Source organism: Carlito syrichta, unplaced genomic scaffold, assembly GCF_000164805.1.
Source record: "Carlito syrichta isolate Samal-C Ts95f unplaced genomic scaffold, Tarsius_syrichta-2.0.1 Scaffold313381, whole genome shotgun sequence".
Classification (NCBI taxonomy): Eukaryota; Metazoa; Chordata; class Mammalia; order Primates; family Tarsiidae; genus Carlito; species Carlito syrichta.
The window spans coordinates 748226-760351 of record NW_007257477.1 but is presented as its reverse complement, the minus strand read 5'-3'; the positions used below and the strand labels follow the sequence as shown (position 1 = coordinate 760351).

Below are 12126 nucleotides of genomic sequence, written 5' to 3'. Positions count from 1 at the left end.
TTCCATTGTGTATATGTACCACATTTTTTTAATCCAGTCCAGCTTCAGTGGGCAGCATGGGTGGTTCCATGTTTTTGTTATTGTGAATAGAGCTGCAGTAAACATACACGTGCAGGTATCTTTTTGTAGAATGATTTGAGTTCCCCCGGGTATATTTCCAATAGGGGAATTGCTGGGTCATATGGAAGGTCAATTGCTAGTTCTTTCAGAAATCGCCACACTGTCTTCCAAAGAGGTTGCACTAGTTTGCATTCCCACCAGCAGTGTAGAAGTGTTCCTTTTTCTCCACATCCTCACCAGCATCAGTTGTTCCTTGTTTTGTTAATGATGGCCATTCTTACTGGGGTTAGGTGGTATCTCCGTGTGGTTTTGATTTGCATTTCTCTGATGATGAGTGAGGCTGAGCACTTTTTCATGAGTCTGTTGGCTGCCTATATATCTTCTTTTGAGACGCGTCTATTCATGTCTTTTGCCCACTTTTTAAAGGGGCTGTTTGTTTTTTTCCTTTTAGCGCGTTTGAGTTCCTTGTAGATCCTAGATGTCAGATATACAGTTGGCAAATCTTTTTTCCCATTCTGTGGGCCGTCTCTCTGCTCTCTTGATGGTTTCTTTTGCTTTTCAGAAGCTCGTAAGTTTGATGAGTTCCCATTTGTCTATCCTATTTCTTAGGGTATGGGCATTTAGGGATCTGAATAGGAACTGGTTGCCAGACCAATTTCCATAAGGGTGTCTCCTGCGTTTTCTAAGATTCTTACAGTTTGAGGTTTTACATTTAGGTCTTTGATCCATTTAGAGTTAATTTTTATGTATGGTGATAGGTAGGGGTCCTGTTTCAATCTTCTGCATGTGGTCAGCCAGTTTTCCCATCACCATTTACTGAGTAGGTTCTTCTTTCCCCAGTGGTTGCTGTTGGAGGCTTTGTCAAAGATGAGTTGGCTGAGAAATTGAGGCCTTGCTTCCAAAATCTCTATCCTGTTCCATTGGTCTATGTGCTTGTTCTTGTACCAATATCAGGCTGTTTTGATTACTGTCACCTTATAGTAAAGTTTGAAGTCGAGCCAGTTTTTTTAAACACTGTATGGGGACTTCCGAAAGAAAGTTATCAAAAGATCCTTTAAGATTGACAGTGGTGGGAAACTATGGGGGGGGGAAGGGAGGTGGGATTAACAGTAGTCAATATCTGTCTGGGGTCAGGGAGACACCCCTTATCAACAAGAGTGCCTGAACGATGCAAATTTGTATACCAAACCCTTAATACTGTACCCCACAATATTAAAATAAAAAATATTGATTTAAGAAAAACGATCCTTTAATAAGAGGCCGGCCACCATGCAGCTGGCAGTCCTTTGCCAGGACTAGAATTTTCATATGAGGAAACAGAGCTGCCCCACAAGCCTCTACTGAAAACCCCGGTGGGGTTAACACCTTTCAGAAACAAGCCATTTACTCACAGATAGAGGCTAGTGTCAGCAGAAAACAGAAAAACACTGATCTGCCCAGAAACTCAGTTTTTTTCTCAATATCCCCCTCATTAGATTGTAAGTTTCCCCAGATTAGAGTTCCTCACATTTTGTTTGAGGGTAGCAGGGTGAAGGAATCTTTTTTTCTTTTTTTTAATCGAGTACTAATATCACATGTCTCTTTACTCTCCATCTCAGCCGGGAGGATAAAGATTTTATTTGTCTGCTTTTAGCAGTTGATCATTATGTTTGGTTTGGATACCAAAGAAAATGTGTATCCAGGATCAAGAAGGACACTGGTGTGGGTGTCATTAGAAGGAAATAAGAGACAGACACCATGCAATGTACCACTAGAGAACGTTTCTTTAGCACACACTTATTATTTGGGAAATAATACCTGGAAAAGGGTGGATTGCGTAGCTTAGGCTTAAGCAGCTGGTAGAGCTTCCTTTCCCTTCAACTTAGAAATCACTGGAGAGCAATGAAGTCAGCCCCATCAGTCAGGGCTGCTTGAGATTCATTTGCTGGGGATAAAAGCATATTGGCCAACAATGTGGGCATTGGCACGAGTGTGTGACCTTGGGTTTCCACCTCTGAGACTTGCCCCTGACCTTTACTTATTTTTGATCCACATCGTTACATGACCTGAGTGAAGCCACTGAGATGGCTTGGGATTCAGGGGAAGCCATCATGACTACACAACACAGGACAATCAGAGTGTTGGGAGTGCTGAAGAGGCACTGAGGAACCCATGAAAAGGCTGCTGGATTCCAGTCACAGGATGGAAGACAAAGCCAGCAGATTTGCCATGGATTTGAGCACAATTCCTGTCCCACTGCCGGAGCAGGAATAGTGCAGGGCAGTGACTGTACTGAGTTTTATGAGGAGGAAATAAAGTACACTGTAGTGCATCTCTGAGAGATCTCGCAGAATATTCTGACGCAGGTCAATTGCAACCTGCCAGTAAAGTCCCGGACCCATTGGTGTTTTCAGATCTCCCCACATGCTCACATGCACTCTCCTTCAATCGCTAGCTCAGGGAGATCAGTTCAAGCAAGTCTGACTTCATTTATTTTTTATAAAGAAAAACCCATTTCAGATCCAAGGAAAATATGGCATCCAAAGCTGAAGAAGACACAGTCATCTTCAAAATGTCTGCTTTTTTCTCTCAGAATTTTAATGATAAATCCCAAAAGAAAAGAAAAAAGGATAAGATTATATACTCTTGATATGGGATTAGACAGTAGAGGATGCTGGTGTTGCCTCTGCCCACCTGACACAAGACAGGTCAGTCAGGTTCTGCTTTGAATATTTTCAGTGAAACAGTCCCGCTCCTTCCAGGAAAGCCCCTTCCATCACTTAATGATATTGAATATTTAAAAATGTCTTTGGTTTTAAATTTTCTTGCAATATACTTACCTCCGCCTTCTTTAACTTCCTCTCTCGGAATTTATCTTTCCCATTTAGAGCTCCCTGATCCCTCTTCTGGCTGGCAGCTCTTTGGGTATTTGGAAATGTTAGCAGTGTCCTTCTATCTTTTCTTCTCCAACATAAAGACCCTCAGGTGCTTGAAGTAAAGCCAAGTAGTCAGGTTGAAGGACGCTGTGGTTCCTCTGTTACTTTCCTGTCCCTTCTCTAAGCACCTGCATGGTATGGACTTCTCAGCCACTTCTTCCTCCACAGAATCAGAGGAAGAAGAATGTCACATGTGCCAGCAGAGGAAGCACAACACACGTAAACACAGAGTGCTGGAAATTCCCATCCGGATGGTGTCCTGGGTTTCATGCCTGGATTCCTCCTGACGTGTCAGTCCAATAATTACCCACACTGTCCTTTCATCCAAAATCCAAATGAGAAGATTCGTAGCTGTAGGAGGAGGTTTATCATAGTGACTGATAGCAAAGACCTCTGTTGTCAGACAGGCCTGAGTTCAAATCCCAGTTCCACAACTCCCAAACTGTGTGGCCTGGGGCAGGCTGCGGATGGGTCTGTTCCTGAGTTTCCTGATTTGTAAAATGAGAATAATAATCATGGCTACTTTATGGATTCTATCAAATAAATTTGAAACACTGGATGCCTATAGCTACACAAGAGTATGTAACATACATATAAATAGTAATGTCCACCGCTTATGAAGCTGCAACCCTTGTAAAATTGCACCATTCTTTATTCTCTCCACTCCTGCAGCTGCCCCCCTCCCACACCAATCTGGACACCTGGCAGGATGGTCCATTGCCATGGGTATGCAGATAACTAGCTCCAGCCCTGCCTGGGAAACTCCATCCAGAGCCAACCTGAGAAGCTAGTCACTCTTCTCCTTGGCTCATGCAGTGTTCTGTTAACAGCACCATCCCCCCACAAGAACCTGTACTTGGGCATGTTACAGTTTGGTTCCCCAGATTCAGAAAGTTCGTCATGTGTCCTCTCCACCAAGCCCGTCCCGCCCTCACTGGGGCTTTTGCCCACCCCATTTTACGCCTAAATGTCTGCCTCTGCCTTCTCCTATGGAAAAGTGACATCACTGTCAAATCCAAACCCCATTTTTCCCCTCCAGCCCCATCAGCTGACTCACATGCCAAGCCCCATCCCTTTGTTACCACTGCCCTGAGCTGAAGGGTACTGCTGGCATGAGTCATCCCCAGATGGCACAGGTTGTCCCCAGGTCTGTGGCTCCCCACTGCAACTGGCACGAGGGGTATGAAAGGAGGTTGGTGACTGGTCTTCATGACTAGTTCAGATGCTACCTACGCCAGCAGTACCCTCCAGGCAGTCATACAGTCCTGCAACACTCATGGGTGGCATGCTTCTGGTCACCTCCAGGTGGCCGCTGGGCTCCACACCTGTGGCGAGGTTGGCAGTCATGGCCATGAACCGCATTCTGCTGTGTCCTGTGCTCTTTCTCTGCTCTCTGTCCCCAGAACTCTGTCTAAAACCATCATGTGCCTCCTTCCCTCTCATGAGTATCTCCCTGGAATATTGGTGGAACAGCCTGTGGCATGGTTCCCTTCTCTTCCCTTCCAGCTTGCTAGCAGTAGCCGCAAACTCTCTACCCTTTGTCTGAGGTCTGAAATCGAATGAAACGAGAAGGTCATTTTGTTTGCCCACCAGCTGAATCCAACTATGAAGTAGAAAATGCAGCATTCTCTGGCTCCTGGAAGAAAATCTTATTAGACTAATTGCTCCATTTATATAACTAGTCCTCTTCCTGTGAAATCAGACAGATCTTGAGGGGAGAAAAAATACTTTTAGCCATTGCTTACATTTTAATGAGTTTCAAAGTACAGTTGGATCCTGTTATCTCAAGGCTCATAATTACACAGGGTTAGTTTAAATTCTATCATCTGGAACATCTGACAACTCAAAACCAAGGCTGCCCGTGTGTAGCATAGCCCATAATACATGATCAGTCCTATACCTGACACCAGATCTACAAAGAGGTTGCTCCACTGCACTCAACTTCCTCCATTCAATACACCCCTTCTGTTGTTAATGCAGTACAGTTGCACATTAAAACCCGAATATTGTCTGTATTCTTGTTTTAAGAAGGTCTTAGAAAAGATTTGCCATCCGAATAATTGTTTTCTGAGCCAGACATGATGTCACATGCCTGTAGTTTCAGCTACTCAGAGGGCTGAGGTGGGAGGATTGCTTGAGGTCAGCCCGGGCAACATAGCAAGACTGCCATCTCAAAAAAAAAGAAAGGGAAGCAAGGAGGGAGGAAGGGGCAAGAGAGAGGAAGGGGAGGGTAATGGGGGGGAGAAGGAAGAAGGAGAGAAGGAAGGTAGATTGACTTCCTAAGAGAGAGAGAGAAAAGAAAGAAGTGAAAGAAAAATTGTTTTCCAAAGACCCTCTCTACAATCCCACTGTTGGAGGGAGGGAGGAAAGAAAGGGAAGGAAGGGAAGGGAGGCAGGGAGAGAGGAAGGAAGGAAGGGGGAAGGGAAGAAAGAGAAGTAAAGGAAGAAAGAAAGGGAGGGAAGAAAGATTGTTTTTCAAAGACCATTGCTACAGGCCCACTGGTGGAGCCTGGGACAGTGGGAGACAAAACAGATCTTGTTCTAGAGTAACAGGAAGAGCCAGAGCCTCGGGGTCAAGGCTGACCTCAGACTTTAGTTTCTCAGAGGCTTTCAACCGTGCCCCTGCCTTCAGGTAGAACAAGATGGATCATCTACAAGTGGTTTTACAAGATACTCATGCTTCCATTCCTTGAGAGCTTTCTTTATGGCAGGCGCTTTACTTTGATTATCTACATATAGGACTTTCAGGAAAATCTCTATTTTATAGTTGAGGAATCTGAGGCCCAGAGAAGTGAAGCAATTTGTCCAAGGTCACACAGCTCCTCAGTGGTGAAACTAGTATACAAACACAGGTAGTTGAGCTGCAGAGCCTGGCCAGTTAACCTGTGGGCCCTCCCTATCAGAGAGGATCTTGGGTCCTTTGGATAGCCTTCCTGGTTTGCAGGAGGCTTCTCAGGACATTCTTATAAAAACCTAGCCTGCATCCCTTACACTTTATTTATTTATTTGCTGAGTCGGCGTTTCACTCCAATACACAGGCTGGAGTGCAGTGGCGCTATCACAACTCACTGCAGCCTCTAACTCTTGGGCTCAAGTGATCCTTCTACCTCAGCCTCCCGAGTAGCTAGGTTCACAGGTGCATACCACCACACCTGGCTATTTTTTTTATTTTCTATAGAGACAAGGTCTTGCTATGTTGCCCAGGCTAGTCTCGAACTCCTGGGCTCAAGCAATCCTCTTGCCGCCATCTCCCAAAGTGCTGGGATTTCAGGTGTAAGCCAGCACACCTGGCCTTTACACTCTACCTTAGAGCTACCCTCAGGAGGGAGCAGGACTCCCTGTAGTCCTGCCTTCTCTGTGGCCTGGAAGAAACTGTCAAGTTTTTCATCCTCAGAGCCAGGTATGCCTCTGATTCCTCAAGTGTTGTCTAGTTAAATTCCACTTTAATGAGGGCCCCAGAAGGAAGGGTAATACAAGATGAGCCCCTGAGTCTTTGACCCTTCTCCTTCCCCTGCTCTCCGGTGAGTGTGAGGCTGCCACTTGGAGGTGGAATCTGATTTTCCACCCTGGTCCCCTCACTCTCTGCAGCTTGTAAAGTGCTTTTATTGGCCCTGGAAAACATTCTGCTTCCTTGAGCAAATGTGTCCAGAATTTTTCATGAAGTCACATTATTTTCTGCTTTGGCCGGCTTTCCCTTTTGGGCCACAGTCAGGGAGAAGGTCAGTTGAGGTGAGGCAAGTTTTGAGGATGGCCTTAGACATGGACGGTTGGGACTCTAAACAGCATCATTGTTAATTTGTCTGGCACTGGGGGCCCATCAGGGACAGGAGCAAATAGAGGGACGTTTTCTGCAAAAGGATTTTGCTGTCACCCTCCCCAGCAGCAGGAACTGCGTGTTTAGAGAGAGTCCTGTGTCCACCCTGGGGCAGCAAACCCCTCCTACCTCCCAATACACACCTGCACCAGTGTGAACCATGAGTGAGTCCACCCCTGGACTAACGTATAGATGTTCCCTTAACTCTCTCTCCCTGCATCTTTGGAGGCGGGTAGCCATAGAGGGGCTACAACCTGCCCACTCTTAGCACCACCTCTTGCTGCCCTCCTCCTCCTCCTCCTCCACTTCCTCCTCCTCCTCCTCCCCCCCCTCCTCTGCATCTGCCTCCGCCTTCTTCTCCTCAGATCGGGTCCTGTCCTAGTTTCTGTTTCACAGTATCCATCCTCCCCTGGCTCCTTCATGAGCCCCTCCAACTGCCACCCAGCATTCTTCTCACTCTCCACCGGGGGTCAGGAGCCACAAAAGCCAGTGAGTGGTGCCAGCTGGGTATGAGGTGACAGGGAGTGTTGGGGCAGGTGCCCCTTTGGGGGTTGGATGCCCCATCGAAAGCAGCAACCACTGCTCCCCTCAAGGCCATTTTTATGCAGGAGGAGTGCAGACCCGGTGTTCCAGACTATCCCGTTTTCCAAGAGAAATTGGAAAACCTGACTTTCATGTGAAATGGCATTTCTCGGTTTTTAAATTGTTGACAGGTAATTAAAATGACTTTAAAACACACTATGTTAAAATGTGTGTTATGTTAAAAGTGTGTGCTATGTTAAAACATACCAGATAGAATGTGTCTGAGGCCTGGGGCTGGCCTCTTGGTTCTGTTCTTTCATTCATCTTCTCTTCTCTTCTCTTCTCTTCTCTTCCCTTCCCTTCCCTTCCCTTCCCTTCCCTTCCCTTCCCTTCCCTTCCCTTCCCTTCCCTTCCCTTCCCTTCTCTTCTCTTCTCTCTTTCTTCCTTCCCCCACCCCCTTTCCTCCCTCCCTCCCCTCTCCCCTCCCTGTCCTCCTTTCCCCTCTCTTCCCGTCTTCCACTCTCTCCTTCTCCCTCTTCTCTTCCCTCTTTCTTCCTCCCCTCTTTCCTTCTCCCTCTCTCTCTCTGTCCTTCCTCCACAATCTAACCTGCCCCCTCAGCTTCAGTTCTCACCCAAATGTCAATGTTTTTGAGAGTTAGATCGCAAACCCTGGTCTGCACCCCAGATTCACGTGGCTCTGCATCCCCCGTGGATGCCCACACACTTCAGATGCAAAACTGAGCCCACCAACCTCCCAGACTGTACAGTCTCAAGAAGTGTCAGTTGTTTTTGTCTTTGTTCTCTGACAGAAATACTGATACTGCTGTTAATACTAATATTGCAGATAATCACCTCCTGCTCCTCTTTTTGTTCCCTGCTTCTGTGATTCGACACCACTGCTCCATCAGACAGCCAGAGAGGCCCCTTTGATCTTGGACTCTACCCCTTGCCCCAGCTTCAAGCCGCCGTTGGTGGGTTGTGTTCATTCTTCCTCCTCCCAACTTGTCCTTCCAGTTAACTGGAAACTCTCATTATTTCTGGACTTGTCATGTCTTCCCAGCTGTTGTCTCAGTCTCATAATTGTCAACCCGCCACCACCTCTCACCTCCCCGTTTGGGATTTATTCATCACACTACAGCCAGAGTCATCTCTTAATTGCAAGGCGAGTCTTGTCACTCACCTCTTCATACATTTCTGGTGGGCCCCACTGGCCACCCTTCGGTTCCCCTGCAGTACCAGGCTATCTGCTCATCTGCCCATACACTGGGCACTTGCTTGCTTCCATGTGTGGTGTGGGCGTATCCTCAGGCAGGACTGCCTTCTTCATGCATACATTAATTCTGTTCATCCTCATCTCTCGTCAAGTGCCACCTCTTCTGTCAGACTGTCACTGGCCTTTTGACCACAGCCTCAACACTCTGTACCCAGTCCCTCTTCTGAGCTCCCACAGCACTTGGTCTGAGTCCCTTTTCATTTCATCCAGCTGTGCATTCTGAAGTTTGCTGGCCTCTTTCTTCTGATTTTTCATTTTTGTTTGAATCGGGGGCAACTCTGTTGTCCAGGCTGGGATCACGGCTCATGGCAGCCTCCACTTACTGGGGCTCAGGTGATCCTTCCACCTCAGCTGATCCTGAGTTTCTGGGACTATAGGCATGCACCATTACCAAAATTAGCCTGGCTAATGCTTTTTGTTAAATTTTTTGTAAAGATGAAGTTTTGCTATGTTGTTCCAGCTAGTTGCCTCTTCTCTTGATCAGCTCCTGGATGGAGAGACAGGGTCTCTGTTATCTGCCTATCCCCACAAAGCCTAGTGTACTGCCTGGCATGCTGTAGACACCCGATACATCTTTTTAAATAGAATTGAAAGTTGTTGCTTTCTTTTATAGGAAGATTGCTTCAGCTAAAGGGCTCAACCCAAGTATTAAAAATCAAAACAGGCCTCATGCGGTGGTGTTTCATGCCCATAATCCCAGCATTTTGGGAGGCTGAGGCAGGAGGATTGACTGAGGTCAGGAGTTTGAGACCAACATGGGCAACATAGCAAGATCCTGTCTCTACTAAAAAATAAAAACAAAGCTGCTTGGTTATTCAAAAGTATTCCTCAGGACCCCAAGAGAAAGTATCAAGCTAGTAAAAGGGTTATTCTGCCTGTGCCCAACTCCAGGGATGCAGGTTTTAGAGGAGGAGCAGCTGTAATTTGGTCTCCTTGTCCCCAGGTGAGGCCTCTTCCACAGTGTTCCATGGAAGCTTGGACTCAGGGCCAGGGAAGAATGGTCAGGGTCTCTTGGATACCGGGGCTTTTGTCATCCTGGCTTATAGAGTCCTGCACTGTTTCTCTTGCTCCAAAGAGCAAATTGTCCCCACATATTCACAGGATGTCCTCTGCTCGCATCACTGGCCTCCCTGGGAATTTCCCACAAGCCATCTGGGTCGATTCTGCCATCTTTGTCTCCTGAGTCTTTTGCAACATTGTTTTTTGTTAATTAGCTCTTAGAACAGCAACTGCTCCTACATCAGGACTTGTAGCCCATCAACTTTCCTAAGGAGAGAATCTACTCGTTTCTTTTTTGTAAATATTTTCTCCTTCCTTCCTGAGTTGCACAGGTTTAACCAGGTAGAGTCCAAGCAGTGTGAACTCCTAGCTCTTCCAGAACTGATTATTTATAAGATGCACATTTCCTAAACCCATGTGACTACAGTAAGTGCCACAAGTGGTGGCTGCTCTGATTGGATCTGTGTAGCTCTGAATGCTTCCTTTACTTTTGGGTCCCACCTCCAACCCAGAGCCACCTGTGGCCTTTAATCCTTGTCAATAGGAGAGAGGAAAAGCCATTAAACCTTGTCAATGTATCCTTTTTTTATTAACTCCCTTTGAAGCTTTTTTTTTTTAAGCGTTTTACAAGGTACATCCTGTCAGATTACTTAGGAACACTTGCAGCCTCCTTCTTCAACCTTATCATTTTCATTTGAATCAACACAGGCAGCTTTACAGCTTTGGACATCTGGCATGGCAGGGGTGGCCACCTGCAAACATACTTCTCCATGTCTGCACCTTCAACAAGACTTGTTTTTTTATTTGTGCTGTTAATTCAGCTCCAGGGCAATTTCTATAAGCACAGCACTTTTTTTTTCTTGTGTTCACAAATCAAACATGGATGCTGGGGCATGGACATCATAATTCTGTTGAAAGATAACTTGATTTAAGCAAAAACAAAACTTTTAATCCAAGGCAATTGTCTTTTGAAATGAGAAATTATCTTACACGTGTCTTTGAAATTAGGAACCACATTCTGGCCAGGAAAAGTGAAGGATCCTGTGCTCGTCCTTGGTCAGGAAGTGATCAAAACACCTCAACTGGCCATTTTGTGAAAGCAGACTTAGCCCAATACATTTTGATCGGAGCTCAGCACAAGGTGGTTTTCCAATGGATACCAATACAGAGAACTTATATGCACACATACTTAAATGTGTGGCAATGCTTGTTTTAGTTTGGGATCTATGTAGCCATGGATTCTCAGTCATTAAACCTATTTCAAAATGGTGGGCACTGGGGGAGCATCTTGAAGAAAACACTTCTCATCTAGAACTATGATATCTTTGCCTCAAAGTTGGGGGTCCAACTTTGTTTTTTCTCGAGCTAGAACACAGAACTCAGTTTTTCACTCTTGCTGCTTCTTCACACAAATCTTCAAAAATAACGACTCTTCTTCTTCTCCCTGTGATCTCGTCAGAGAGTGGGAATCCTGGCCAGCTGGTCAGGGCTCTCCGAAAAATGGCACAGCTGTTTCTGAAAGTAACCCCATTCATGGGATGCCTGCTGCCCACAAATGCAGTGTTGGAGAAAGGCACCCTGTTTTATAAAGAGCTTCTTTTCTTTAAAGAGGAAAGAAAAATACATGGTGTTTACAGAAAAGAAAAACTGGACTCTCCTGCTCCTTTTAGTGGCCATCTCTGAAATGGAAGTGGGCAAAGCCATAAATCCACACCAGCAGTCGTGCCTGTGAAGCATGATTCATCCTGACTGTGCTGCCTGTGGTGGAAAACCTGGCTTGTTAAGCAAGATCTGCCAGAAAGCCTCACACATTTTCTCCGCCAGAGCTGATGCCTACCATCTTGCACCATGCCTGTTGTATCTGAATGCGTGATTGACTCTCTCCCTCTCCCTCTATCTCTCTCAGTTCATGACCAAGAACCCTACTATGCGCTTGGGCAGCCTGACTCAGGGAGGTGAGCATGCCATCTTGAGACATCCTTTCTTTAAGGAAATCGACTGGGCCCAGCTGAACCATCGCCAACTAGAACCACCTTTCAGACCCAGAATCGTAAGTGTCCAAGGCCATCACAGTAGACTTGCCTCTTTCTTTAGATGTCACAGTGTTCCACCGAAGTCCACTGGGTAGCCGGATGGCCCCTGTGGTATGACCAACCGGAAGTTCAACCTAACCCTGCCCAGGGCAACTTCACGTGGGGGGATTCTGGGCTTCTTGCCCCTGAGACAACACCTCTCCATGTGCCCAGGTCACTTCTTACAAAGTTTTCACCCCTGGCTTGCTCTGAGACAACACCTCTCCATGTGCCCAGGTCACTTCTTACAAAGTTTTCACCCCTGGCTTGCACCCATCCTCCTTTAACCCATATTAAAATCTCATAGGGTCTGAGAAGCCTGAAACTTTCCAAGTTTCCCCCAAAAGAGTTCAGCTGATTGAGAAAGTTATTGTTCCTAGCCAACTTCCTAATGCTCCTTAGTCAAGGTAGCTTTTGTTCCCCCAAGAAAAGCAGAGAGGGTGTGAGATGTTACTTACTTCCCTTTCCCTA

The 12126-nt window shown here is 46.3% G+C and overlaps 1 protein-coding gene across 1 annotated transcript in view; it reads left to right on the top strand.

Moving 5' to 3' along the window:
- PRKCH (protein kinase C eta) overlaps nucleotides 1-12126 on the top strand; it is a 236760-nt gene that overhangs the window by 220583 nt on the left and 4051 nt on the right. Inside the window, exon 13 of the mRNA XM_008070387.2 lies at nucleotides 11490-11633. Coding sequence (XP_008068578.1) covers nucleotides 11490-11633 — 144 coding nt within the window. The remainder of the gene's footprint in view (nucleotides 1-11489; nucleotides 11634-12126) is intronic.